This window comes from Bombus fervidus, chromosome 5 (genome assembly GCF_041682495.2).
Source record: "Bombus fervidus isolate BK054 chromosome 5, iyBomFerv1, whole genome shotgun sequence".
Classification (NCBI taxonomy): Eukaryota; Metazoa; Arthropoda; class Insecta; order Hymenoptera; family Apidae; genus Bombus; species Bombus fervidus.
The window spans coordinates 335,121-348,363 of NC_091521.1; the positions used below are offsets into that span (position 1 = coordinate 335,121).

The following is a 13,243-nucleotide window of genomic DNA, read 5'->3' on the forward strand; positions in this document are numbered from 1 at the left end:
TATATATTATATATATATATATAATGATGATTAATGATTATATTATGCAAACAAGTTTATTTAAGACATGTTACTGGATTTTAAAATGTGTTGACATAGATTTCCAAATTGTTTGTATAAGATATATTGTACATATAATAATCAATGAAAATGTGGTACCAGTTACTACAAGTGACATAGTTGTTTCACCAACTGGTATTGTCCATACGTTTTCCTTATCCTGCAAAATGGATGCAAAAAGTAAAACACATTTCTATTTATAAAGATAAAGATAAAATAACTTTATTACTTAAATAACAAAGTTTATTTTTTACCACGATATATGGAATCTCTCTCCACTTAGGTACAATCTCTACGCATGGAGAACACAAATCAAGTTTAGAAACTCTATAATCCTTGATTCTTTCTTTACAACCTAATAATAGCGTTGGGTTTGGTAAAGTAACGTTCACATATTTATTACTATCATTGGCATATTGATAACGTTGATGTATTGGGACTTTTAAAGTACATCCTGTACGAATCAATCTCGAGCAAATGGTTACAGTTTGTATCTGTGCTTCCTCAGCAAATAACTCAATGTCAGTCTCTCCATTAACACATACTGTACTCTGAAATTGTGAAATTTGATTTGTATATATGTGAATTAAGATAATTTCACATATATATATATATTATATACTTTAATTGTATTTTTATCAACTTACAATTCCAAGTCTTCTTAAATTAGTCAATTCATTAACATTAGCATATAAAGCAGATGGAAGTTGTAAATAAATGGCTACGTAACATTCTTCTATAAATTGATCGACATGTACTTCATATATTAAATCTCTGTAAATGGAATTTTTCGTTAAAAATAAAACAAAATGTTTTAATGATTTTGATAAATCTTTGCTATTTCAGTCTATGTTATTCAAGCATTTTACCAAGATAAATATATATATATATATAGCTAGCTATAATAGAACGATTAGGATTAAAATTCTTAATTTCTACATTTGTACATGATAAAAAATAATGGTTTCAATTAGGTAAGAAACCTTACAGAAATTATCTATGTTTTTATCTCATAAATAATATATAATACATAATTTGTTTTTTGAATAAAATTATCAACGTATAATCAAATTTCACCCGTTTGGATTGAATAATAGACCCCTTTTTTGCTTTACTTTGATACCATGAATCTAACCTATGAAATCCCGCTCCTTCCACTTTTAGTGAAACACGAGCATCCAATTTATCACAACTTACTACAATTTTCAAAATAAGTATGTAAAATAAGCTAATTTGTATAAAAGATTGTTTAACGAAACTTGATATCATTTTTTAAATGACTATAATTACATCTTTTTAATCATGCATTTGTTTCTGTACTTTCATCGAAGCTGAAAGCTCTTGACAGTTAATTCTAATGATTCAATAGCTTTTATAACACAATAAATACTTTATTTATTATAACGAGAATCTTAAATTACTTCTTTAACACTTTAACGTTAAACCGAACTTTACAACAGATTTCAATCAAACTTTATATGCTTTACACTTTTTAATACTAAATTCTCGTCTCTAACTTGTGAACTGGAGTAGGCATGTGGCTCCCTCTAGCGTGAACATCTTGTATGATAATAGGATACATTCTAACGCTGCAAATTTAATTGTACAGTAGCGTAGTCAAGGCAAACGAACAAAAGTTATTTAACAAATATATTGACTAAATGTGAACATTATTTATCAGTAATAACTATGATCACTTTCAAATTTCGTATTTACTTTCGTTACCATGGGAAAGAACATTGCCAAGGCAGCGATGGTTACTCTGCGGCCTAAAATGTAGAATCGTCAGAACGAAATTTCATAACAGTGCAAATCTTTGATAAAGTATTCAATCTATTAGTTTTAAATATAAATTGTTGTTTAAGTTAAGTTGTTGTGTATTTCTTCATTTAAACATCGAATTAGTTTTTTCAAATTCTTTGAAGTTGTTACGCGAATAAAGTGCTTCAGCACTCCACGTGCTGCAACTGCGCCGAATTCCCAAAAATATTAGAAAGGCCACGCAACACTATTTACAAAAAGAATTAAGTTGATAACAAAATAGAACAATTGAAATGTATGTGCAATGTGATAAAGTAACAAATAGCAAAGTATGAATATCGAAGCACGATGGTAGAATCCGTTCAATAAACGGTTCGAATAAGATTATTCAATAGGGCTTGCTGTATTCCCGAAATCAGGGACATGAGAAGCAGTGCTCCGCTCAGCTCGAGCCGAGGAATCTGGTCTAGGATTTGAACGGGGCTACCTTTGATTTCGCTGTAGAAACTGTGTCTAGACAAGCCCGTCAGGGTTAATAGTTCGGAGATAAACGCAGGCTCCGTAAGCCTTCTCGCTGACATCGCAGAAGCCGTCTATTTCGATCTTCATTGCGGACTCGATTATTACTTTGCATTGGAACCTGATGTTGTTTAGTAGTGGTAACTGGGCATAGTACCTGTTCCATTCTGAATGTAAATCTACCGGAAGTGACTCATCCCAATCGATCTTCAATGACCAAACTCGTTGGAGCAGTATTTTGGCCCGAACGATTACCGGCGCGAGTAATCCTAGCGATTCGTAGATTTGGTGGGTCTGATCTCGACTGAGTAAAGGATGGAATCGTCAGAAGAATTCTAAAATACACCAAGTGTTTTTAAAGTTTGCGAATCGCTTAGATGTTGTTGGTGGTTTGTATCCTCTTCGGAGAGACCTTGTAATAGTTCCTTGTCGTTTGATATCCATTTCCGTATGTTTAAACCGGCTAATTTAAGTAACTCGGCGAGTTCTGCTCTCAGTGTAAGAGCTTCATTCTTGGTCTCAGCTTCGGTGAGGGCATCGTCGACGTAGAAATCCCGCTGCAGGACCTGCGCTGTGCGCGGAAACCGATGTCCCTTGTCCTCTGCCAGTTGCTTGAGGCACCAAATGGCTAGACACGGGGCTGCGGATAAACCGAACGTTACGGTGTTGAGTTGGTACGTTTCGGTTTCCCCATCCACTCTGCGCCATAAGATTTTTTGATATTTTTCGGTCTTCTGGTCGCACAAGGAATTGTCGATACATCTTTTCGATGTGAAGTGTTGATGAGAGCGGAATCTAAGGAGTATGTAAAACAAGTCTTCCTCTAACTTGAGCCCTGTATAAAGCGTATCATTTAGAGAAACTCCGGTGGTGCTTGTTGCCGATCCGTCGAACAACACGGAGTTTGGTGGTTTGTCTCGATGCCTTGATTACGCTGTGATGTGGTAGATAATATCCGTTATCGTCGGAGTGGTTGGTGATGACCATCGTCATATGTCCCAACTCCAGGTATTCTTGTAATACCACTCGATATTCCAATTTGAAGCGCTTGTCGCGTTGGAATCGCCGGTTGAGGGAGGCGAATCGTTTCATCGCAAGCGTTTTGGAGGATCCAAGCGACTGAAGCTGGTCGTTGAATGGGAGAGCGACGATGTATTGTCCTTCGCTGGAGCGTCGGACGTGGGTTCGGAAGTGTTCATCGCATCGTCGATCTGCGTCTGAAATATGTTTAATCGGCGGTCCTTCGTCGATTTCCCAAAACCGCGCGAGCTCTGCTCATAGAGCCGTCGTGGATGCGTGAAATGTGTTTGTCGCGGTTTGGGAAGTTGGGCTCCCTCCGATGACCCGACCGAATCGCGCTTTTTGCAGACGCAGTTCGGGTTTATCCGTCTGCGTTAAATTGATTTGTCCGACACACATCGACGCAAGTATTGATCCCGATCTTAATAAGACATCGATCGGGGCTGGTAACTGGAATCGTGGATCGGCTAATCGGAGATTCCTGGGTATGTTAAGTGTCGAGCGATCGATAGATTGATTTGGGATTAAGGTCGATATGGCCGGGATAATGGGGAACGTCAATGTGCGTTCGTAAGTACCGTCAATGGAAGTGAGCGTGGCCGTAATGTAGCGCTTAGAAATCGTCGTTAAGGTGTCGAGGCTCCAATTGGGACCGAACATTTCCTTTACCTTATTCCGAGTGATTTTGCCAGTTTTTCGGTTATGAAGTTCGTGCTAGATTCGGTGTCGAGCAGTGCTGCGAAGAGGGTGTCGCGGATCGACTGCTCGACGGAGAGGAGTTTCGACTGGATGTGGCGGAACGAGACTTAGTTAGTGGTGTTTGGTTTTATTATGCAGCATCGTATGATGTCGTTCTCCGCACGTACGACATGATCCGGCGTGACAATCTCGCACTGAGTGCCCTTTCCTCAGGCAATTGATGCATAGGGATGTCTTTTTGACGTCCTTAAGGCGCTTGACAAAAAGTTTGGCCTTGAAACTGTCACATCTCCAAATGGTGTGTTCCTTGGCAGGTCTAACACGTCGACAGAGCCTGTCCTGTTGTCGCTATGACCATGGAGGCCGATATGGAGCTGAGTGCCAGTCTCTCAAGTAAATCCAGTAGTTGAGTGTACCGAGGCACTCCCTTGTTAGGTAACGTGAGATCCCACTGTTTCATGATATTTGGTAATAATTTCGAAAGGATGAGGCTGATAAACATGGCGTTTGTATTGGTATATATCTCCTAAATTATTCAATGAGTGGAGATTTTGTTTGACCGTATTGATTAAGTGCTTCAAGGCAGTTGAAGATTCTTTAGTTACTTTTGGATAATTAATGATTGCGAGGCTGTGGCATAAAGCGGTGTGTCGTGGACACTAGAACTTCTTGAGAAGGACTATAGCGTCAATGTAATTTGCGTTATTGAGGCTTAATACATTCACGCGGTCCGCTCCCGTTATGGCGGACCGAAACTATTGGAATTTTTGTACGGGCGTGAAGTGGTGGTTGTCTAAATTATTGTTACTTCCTTGGAAACTGCTAGACGTGTTGCTGCTGTATTTGGGTGTGGACGGAGTTGATGGTCGCTTGCCCTCCATGAGATTCCTTCATCGACCGTTCAGGGAAATGTAATTTACTAACGCTTCGCGTTCTTGAGTGTTGTTCTCCTTGACGAGGTCATCTAATTCTTATTGGACGAGTAGGAACCGTTTCTACACTTCCTCGAATCGGGCTTGATATGATTTCAAAAGATCAACGTCGTGATTGTTGGACTGTTGGTAATCGTCGATATCTTCCTTTATGGATGTTGTCGAGATGTTTATTGCTGTATTTAATGTTTATTTGATGTTTATAGCGTGTATTTTTAACAATAAGTTAAATAATAATAAAAGCGCCACAAATTGTTTCACAGTTAATGCTTTGCAGAAATTCGACTCGACCTTTGATATTTCTCGATATTCGTTAGACTTAGCGACTTTATTCGTCAGAGCTCTCGATGCGTGGAGTTAGACTTTTCAAAATGGACTGATTGCCCTTAGACCAATTCTTTGTCTTTCGGGGAGACAACCTTCACTGCGCTCGGGTCACACCACCGCTCGTGCCGATGATCACGTAGGCCGACTTTTTTGTGAGAAGGAAATAAGGGACCGAAATCGACGTTTCTGGAACTCGCTGCTTGGCGACAACTGGGCGCACGTCGAGACATTGTATATTTTTCGTCGGGCGGATAAGAAGATCCGTCTGCGACGCTGGAGGACCGCGAGCGACGGTTAGAAATACGATTTATATTAAGCCTCGTGGCGTAACAATTGCGTTTCGTCGTTGATCTTGTGAAAAGAATAGGAATTGACGAAACACTTAAAGAGTTTACCTTGTCGTTGCGAGATTTCGTCGTTGTTAGAACTTGCTACGCTGATGATTGTCCAACTGCGGCGTCAAGCTGCGTGGTTGCGTTCCTCGACCAATGGGATATACCTCTTCGAAGGTGACGGTCCCTGATGTCACTGACTTTGCTGTAGTAGTAAAGCTTCCGCTGCTGGATTATGATGGATACACGTGGCACTGTATGGTATCACTGGTGTGTACACTTTTCATTTGACACGTAATACGGCTCCAAGGACCAAAATCTTCGACCGTTCGCGGAGAGACGCGATCGCAATGAAGCGCGCCAACGAAAGTCGCAAATTCCCCTTATGATTATATAATCGATGCGATCGATCCCCTATTTCGTTTAGGATAATAGAGGTGGTTAAATATATTATAACACTGGATTAACAGGTTACAATATACACTTTATTCTGTTGAGATAAATGTCATGTTGGTATGATCACTAGTTTCTACATCCAGAGTTGGTACCACTGCTTGCGATTCTCTTCTGTTTTTCCCCGTTCGCCACGTTTTTTTTTTTTTTTTTTTTTTATCTGAGTATCCGGTGTGTTGTAAATGGCTGTACAAGGTGGTGAAATACAAAGCATACAAAACTAATCTGGGTGAATCAACTAAAATATCAAAACCCAAAACTATATAATAACATATTCCAACAATCTCATCTCGTAGTATATAAGTTTATAGATAATAATTAGGATATCGACTGATAAACAATAGCGACTGAGCAGAGTACGCAAATATAAGTTAAGATGGTGACTAGTCAAAAAACGTAGAGCAACTAAACTTTCTGTGACGAAGATGTTGCGAAGGAAAACTGGTGATGGGTGGGTCTAAGGGCACGAGATAAGCGGATTCGTTAAGGACAAGTTTTCGTTAGGAAAGTGAGGGAAATGGACGTCGCTGTTAATTGGTTAATCTACCAGGTTGGTGGGTGAGGAAGGGTGCTAGCCGGCCCCGAAAGAAAGTTGCTGGATAATAAATTTAAGGAATGCTACAACTAAAAGATATTTGTTCGGTTTGGAGCACTTTAACTAGAGAAATCCTAAGATTTATGGAAAGTTCTTAAGCTTGTTGAAGGTATGCAATGAAGATGTTTAGACATCTGGCAACCATATTGCTCGATGGATAGAGTTCGCTTTGTGCAGTAAGCCACGGGACGGAACAATTTGCCTTTTACAAATATTTAGACTGAATACTAATATACATATTTATAAGTACCGTGAATATATTCGCAAATATATATGTTTAAACTAACTGTTAAAAAACTAATTATTATAATCAAGATGTGCAAGAAGGCCTATCCTGAACTGATAAATAAAGATTTGAAAAAGAAATGTTACTACTCACTGGCATAAAAAATACTCGCGGTCACTATGCTCGTAATAAGTTGTACATAATATAACCAGTCAGTCATCCGTGCCGATTCGGACCTTTCATCCTATGACATGATTGAATGACCGAAGGAACAGAAATGCACGCGACTGATCATTAGAAACAGAGAAGGTTACCATCGATACTGCACTATCCCAGTTGAATATCATCAGGAAGGCTAACATCAGACAGGAACCGTTGAAAATCCAATGGTGGAAATAGAGGCTATGAAAAATCTGTTACGAAACAAAATACGATGAGTGATTGTTGATTATTTGAGAAGTTGCAGATAATGAAAAATGGAAATTTATTAAATTTGTAACTTTGATAATAATAAAGGTTGAAATTCTAATAAATTTTAATAAGTATAAAAACTAAAACTCTAATATAATAATTAAAAAATCTAGAAATTAAGAATTTAACGATTTTTGAAATATGTTAGACATTCGTTTTATAATTCAATAGTAAGACTTTAACACTTTTGTTATTTTAATAGAAGAATAACCTTAGAAGACCTCAACTTTCCAAATTTTCAATCGAATTGTGCTTCTTAATTGATAATATTCGAAGCAAAGTATACGCAATAGACATAACTGAAGTACGATATGTAAAGTTACTTATGTTCTTGGCTTTCGAGCCATCGTTAGATCATTCCCGAAGAAAACGAAGAAGTTGAAGCTGTGATATGTTTATAACAAAACATAAAATATCGTTAATGTTGTTAATACATAATAATAGACTTGGAACTTTAAAAATAATAAAAACTGAAATTCTAATACACTCTAATAAGCATGTAAATTGAAACTAATATAAAAGTTCGAAATCAAAAAATTGAAAATTCAGTGATTTTGGATGCGTATCAGACAGTTTTATAATAATTGAATGTAATTAAGACTTTATTTCAATTAAAAAACATTTATAGTTTTTTAAATTATCATTCATTTTTATTTTGTAATTAACAATAATTCACACAAAATACAAAAAATTGAACAAATTGAAATACAATATATAAAGCTACTTATATCCTTGAGCTTCTGAAGAGACTTTATCCTCTTGAGAGATGCACTGGTTCTATACCGAAAACGAATGTGAAAAGATATGTATATATAAAAAAAGTAAGATAAAAGGCTATTGGATAAAAGGACATTACCGCGACCGCTTGAATTATAATCGGCGAACAAGAACTCTCATATCGCGTACAAATTTGCTTGATAAAATTTTATTACTTTCGCGTGTGATTATTTGATTGAATTTAACCAGAACTATCGCGACTTGAAAATATTGAAAAAACCGATTGCAAAGCAAACACTGGCCGCATTGCACGCGGTTACAAATATTATCTGAAAATAAAGTTGTTTAATGGCGGAAGGAGAATGGAAAGGAAACGAAATATTGTTTCAATATTTTTCTTCTTTTCTCTATCGAACGTTTATTTAGAAGATACTGCTCTAAGTTATTGTTAAGGAATTGGAATAAATATGAAAGATATTAGTTGAAAATTATAAGATATTTCTCGATATTGAATAAATGCTTATGAATAGCGCGAATGCAATGTAATCATTTGCAAGAATTATACTGTGAATGTCCGTTATTAGAATATGACATATACACTCCACTAATACACTATAGTCGCGTGTTATAAATATTCGAAAATATTTGCAAGAATTCAAAAGTTCTGAATTAAATATACTTAAACAATACTATATGAGAGCGAGACCTTGCTTTGAAGTATTTCAGCCACCTCTATGAAAAAAATATAAGTTACAAAGTTGCTAGCATATGACATTAACTGTAGAAATTCACATAATGTAGCAAAACAGTTTGAATTCGATAAATGAAAGTTGCAATACCTATCGAAATAAGTTAAAGCTATTGTTATTAAGATTTCTATGTTTCAAACTCTGTCTACATGAAGCTATCATTCAATTATCAAGAATTCTATATTGCCGATTACATTAAAACAATATGATAATTCGGTAAAAATTCGTTTGAAATAAGAGAATGATATTTGAAATAGAACAATGATTTATTTAATCGCATTCACTTTTATGTTAGTATTCCAAATGATTAAGAAATTATCTATTATGAAATATGTATCAAATACATTTTAAAATAAATATAAATTGTATATCAAATGTTACCCATGCCCGACTAAAAAGATAACAGAATTGTTCATATACAGCTGCCTCAGTTCAAATAAATTAAACATCACCAAACTTTCATGAAAATTTATCAGATCGATCATTAATCGTCCTATTATATTAAGATTTCGGTTACTTCTATATTATCAATGCTATCGATCAATATCCTATACAAAAAATAACTGGAGGCTAAAATAAATATATAAAATAATTAAATGAAAGCGCGATTAAACTCAAATTTTATTACAAAAGCTTACGATAGAAGCTACCGGTAACAGTATCATTTAGTAAATAGACGACTGAAGAAAAATGAAAACAAAAAATTTTAGAGAACCACTTAATTTCATTATCTTAATGTTCAATGAATCGTTAAATAAAAGAGTATTAATTAAACGACAATAATAATGAAATATAAGCGATAGTAAAAAAATAATAAAACGACGCCATTGAAAGCACGCCACCAATAGGTTAGAATACGTTACAAACCTGATGCAACGCGATCCACGTTATCGGCACGAAATGAGACAATTATATCATGACTCCTAGCACCTTAGTTTCATTGGTCAACTTCCAAAGTGGCGACGAGTCGTACGGGCCGGTGGTACAAGCAGGTACGGGAAGTTACGAAAAAAAACGTATATATCTGGAAAAACATTCGTTTCTGACGCTGCGCTTACATGAATCTTTCCAAATGTCAAACAAAGCATACATCACGCAATATCTATATCTCACACGATGATTACATTGACCTTTATAAACATCGTACAATACTTTGTAGCCCTGCTGGCAGCATTCGGTATCAAAGACACATTTGTCTAACCTGCAACGAATGAAAGAAAATGAAGCTATCGACACTGTATATATAATTTCGTGTCGTGCAAAAGGGGCATACGAGTCGTTGTACGAAATACCCAAACAATTTTGGATGATCTACACTAGACTAGACTATATTAAAGTAGTTTTTGGCTTGATATCGTTTTTCGAATAATAATACTCGGAAATATTAATATATTTTTCAATATCAATCGAATCTTAATATTAAAATTAATATTACATTAATTTTCTAATATTCAGAATAGTACGTCATGTATCATTATTTGGAAAACGATATCAATTACCGAGATCTACCACGAAGAGGTAACTACGCTCGGGTCCCATTTACGTAAAGAGTTTTTAAGCATCAGAAGCAGAAAATGTAAAATTATTTTATAGCAAAGAAGTAGTGCGTATTGAAATTTATTAATTAGAATAGGTGTAGTACGTGGATCCATATAATCGTATTTAAACATTGAATTTATCATCGAAAAAACCTGATCATGCGACTTACCAATTGTAGTACGCATGGATGGATGGATGACGAGATCTCGCTATCTTTGATGAAATTGCACTTGCTTCCCCAATTCTATGAATACGGTTTGATTTCCTGGTTTTGAGCGGAGATGAAGAATTACATTCCATCCATAGACGCTCAATAGTTACAATTTACATTGGCACTGATTTTATATGGAATAGTTAAATGAAAAACTAAATACTGTATTTAAAATTAAAAAATAAAACTAAATAGAAATAAAATATCCTTTCAAAGGCTCCAAAGATTTCATTACTATTGAATAAAACAAAATAGATCATTAATTTAATCGCTACGAATTGATGGTATTGATTTACATGAATAATAAGAATTCCTTCCGATTAATGGTACAATTATTATAAATTAAGAGTAAAATTATTTTTAATTAATAGGAACATATCGTTACAAATTAATAATATAATTGTTAAAAATTAATGGAGTAATTGTTTTAGATTTGAGAGGAATTGTTTAGATGAATAATAAATTGTTATAAATGGATAGGGTAATTATTATAAATTATTAGTTCAATTGTTATAAATTAATGGCTTAAATGTTATAAAGTAATAGTTTAAATATTACAAATTAATAATTGATTTACTATTAAATAGGTAAAAGTTCCTTTCTGATCTTCACCATGTGGAAGTTCAGGCAAAAATGAGTTCGCACGCGAGTCGAACGTTCCTTATATACCTAAGTGTTGATATACGCTTAATAAAATTTCGGATGACTGGTTGAGCGATGACGGTTCCTTTACTATTGCTACTATGTACTACAATAGCCAAACTTGTAGCCATTCAGAATATTGATATTGTCAATAAGGATATTGTCTTCAGTTTTTATTGTTTTATTGGATATTATTTAAGGCTTGAGGGAATGTACAAAAAAGATAGAGATATTTCCGAAACCCATCTAGTAAACAGAAATTCCATTTTTTCAATGACAATATTCCAATACGTATTGTAAAAAGAGTATCGTAACTATTTCTTCCTGAATGAACTGTCCCTCACTGCATTTCCGTGTTTTCGCCGTTTTGAAGCAGAAGGCTAAGACAGTTTTGGAAGAACAGAATCATTCTGACAGTCGACGAGAAACTTTCAGACAATTGAAAATATTAAATTAGAGCATTACTTGGATCTATTGTGTGTGCAGTGCGCGTAGTGAGTATTGTATGCAGTGTAACAGTACTATACGTTGCCTTGTTTAATACAAAATTTCGTATACATTTAGAGAAATTTCAGATATGCAGTCTTGTTACGGTGTGGCGGACAGCAATAACACAAAAGCGCAACGTTTATACGGCGAAAAATATCCTAATAAGACTATACCCAGCGCAAAGATAATTTGCAAAATAGGCTAACAATTGCGGGAACAGATACGTTAAAACCTGCGGAATCTTACGGACGAATTTAGTACGATGACCCGGATTTGGGAGATAGAATACTGCGCCGTATTCAAAAAAATCCCAGGTTAAGTACAAGGATTGTCGCTACTGAAGAAGGTGTCAGCAACAGCACCGTATCGCCTGTATCGAAGGGAGAAAATCTACAACCGTATAGCTTTCGGAAAATTCAGTAGTTAAAAATAGAAAGATTTTGTCTCAGAAGAAAAAATTTTGTCAAATGGATGAGTCGGAAAATCCAACGCAATTTCAATTTACTCGCGAGGCTATTATTTACTGATGAGGCAACATTTAATAAACGTGGAATAACAAATATACGTAATGAACATTTTTGGGCACGTGAAAATCCTTCCTATTAAGAGATGGTTCATACAGGATGGCGCATTATCGTATTCTACCAACGCACTGCAAAAGTAGTTGACCAGCTGTTTTGGAAACAGGTGGATTGGTCGAAGAAGACCTGTGCTTTGACCTGATCGGTCCCCAGATTTAAATCCCCTAGACTTTTACTACTGGGGATACACGAAGACACAATACGTCAAAATTTTAAGAGAAGAGTCAGGCTCTGTTTACAAGAAAATGGAAGACATATCGAATATCTGTTGTAACTTGTTTGTATTGTTTGTGAACACTCGCGGCCGAGACAATCGCAGTGTTTGTGTGATTTTGCTGTCGATATTCGCGGACGGGACAATCGCAGTTTACGTCTCTGAATACCATAATCTTCTTCTCTATGACTTGTACGAGGGAGGCTGCCGCCCATGTGTCGTTTGGATTGAAGGTCATTGTGCGCCCTTAGGCTTATTCTGCTTAGACTAACCTCTTTTCGTTCGAAAAGGTGTGCTCGGGTATAGAGGTATTTTGGCCGATTTTTAATTGTCAACAACTTGAAAAGTGAAGTCGAAAACGCAACTTTTTTATTCTTCATTTTTGTCTTATTTCGGTCTCAAGAATCACCTCTTAAATTTACTGACATCTATAGCCGAACATTCTGTACGTGTGTATACATGTGTCTTCTTGCTATACATATTTGTTTTTCTTCTTTTTGTATGTTTATATTTGAATTCTCCTTAAATTTCATTTTTATTATGATCTTCCTAAATTACTCGATTTACTCTCTTTGACATATTTTCCTATTTTTCTCATTATTCTCATCTTTCTATATATGTTATTTGCAACGAGTTTGATGTCACGTACATAGAAATAAATCTGGTATACCATTGGAATATAAACAAAAAAGGAAAGTGAAATAAA

At 35.6% G+C, this 13,243-nt stretch overlaps 1 protein-coding gene and 1 long non-coding RNA gene across 3 annotated transcripts; both read right to left on the reverse strand.

Annotated features, from left to right (window-relative positions):
* Nucleotides 1–37: 37 nt before the first annotated feature.
* Nucleotides 38–1,846, reverse strand: LOC139987042 (uncharacterized). 2 transcript variants are annotated; one of them, XM_072002877.1, is made up of 4 exons: nt 1,351–1,846; nt 708–834; nt 315–611; nt 38–220 (listed from the first exon to the last, which is right to left on the reverse strand). In XM_072002877.1, the coding sequence occupies exons 1-4, from the start codon at nt 1,362–1,364 to the stop codon at nt 71–73; spliced, it is 588 nt and encodes a 195-aa protein (XP_071858978.1). In that variant the 5' UTR covers nt 1,365–1,846; the 3' UTR covers nt 38–70. The 2 variants fall into 2 exon arrangements, with proteins under 2 accessions (XP_071858978.1, XP_071858977.1); XM_072002876.1 differs by having other exon boundaries at nt 1,196–1,846.
* A 6,951-nt stretch (nt 1,847–8,797) lies between these two features.
* LOC139987043 (uncharacterized) lies at nt 8,798–10,785 on the reverse strand. The gene is made up of 3 exons (XR_011799775.1): nt 10,570–10,785; nt 9,729–9,885; nt 8,798–9,409 (listed from the first exon to the last, which is right to left on the reverse strand). It is a non-coding gene; the product is annotated as an uncharacterized lncRNA (long non-coding RNA).
* Between the last annotated feature and the right edge of the window lie 2,458 nt (nt 10,786–13,243).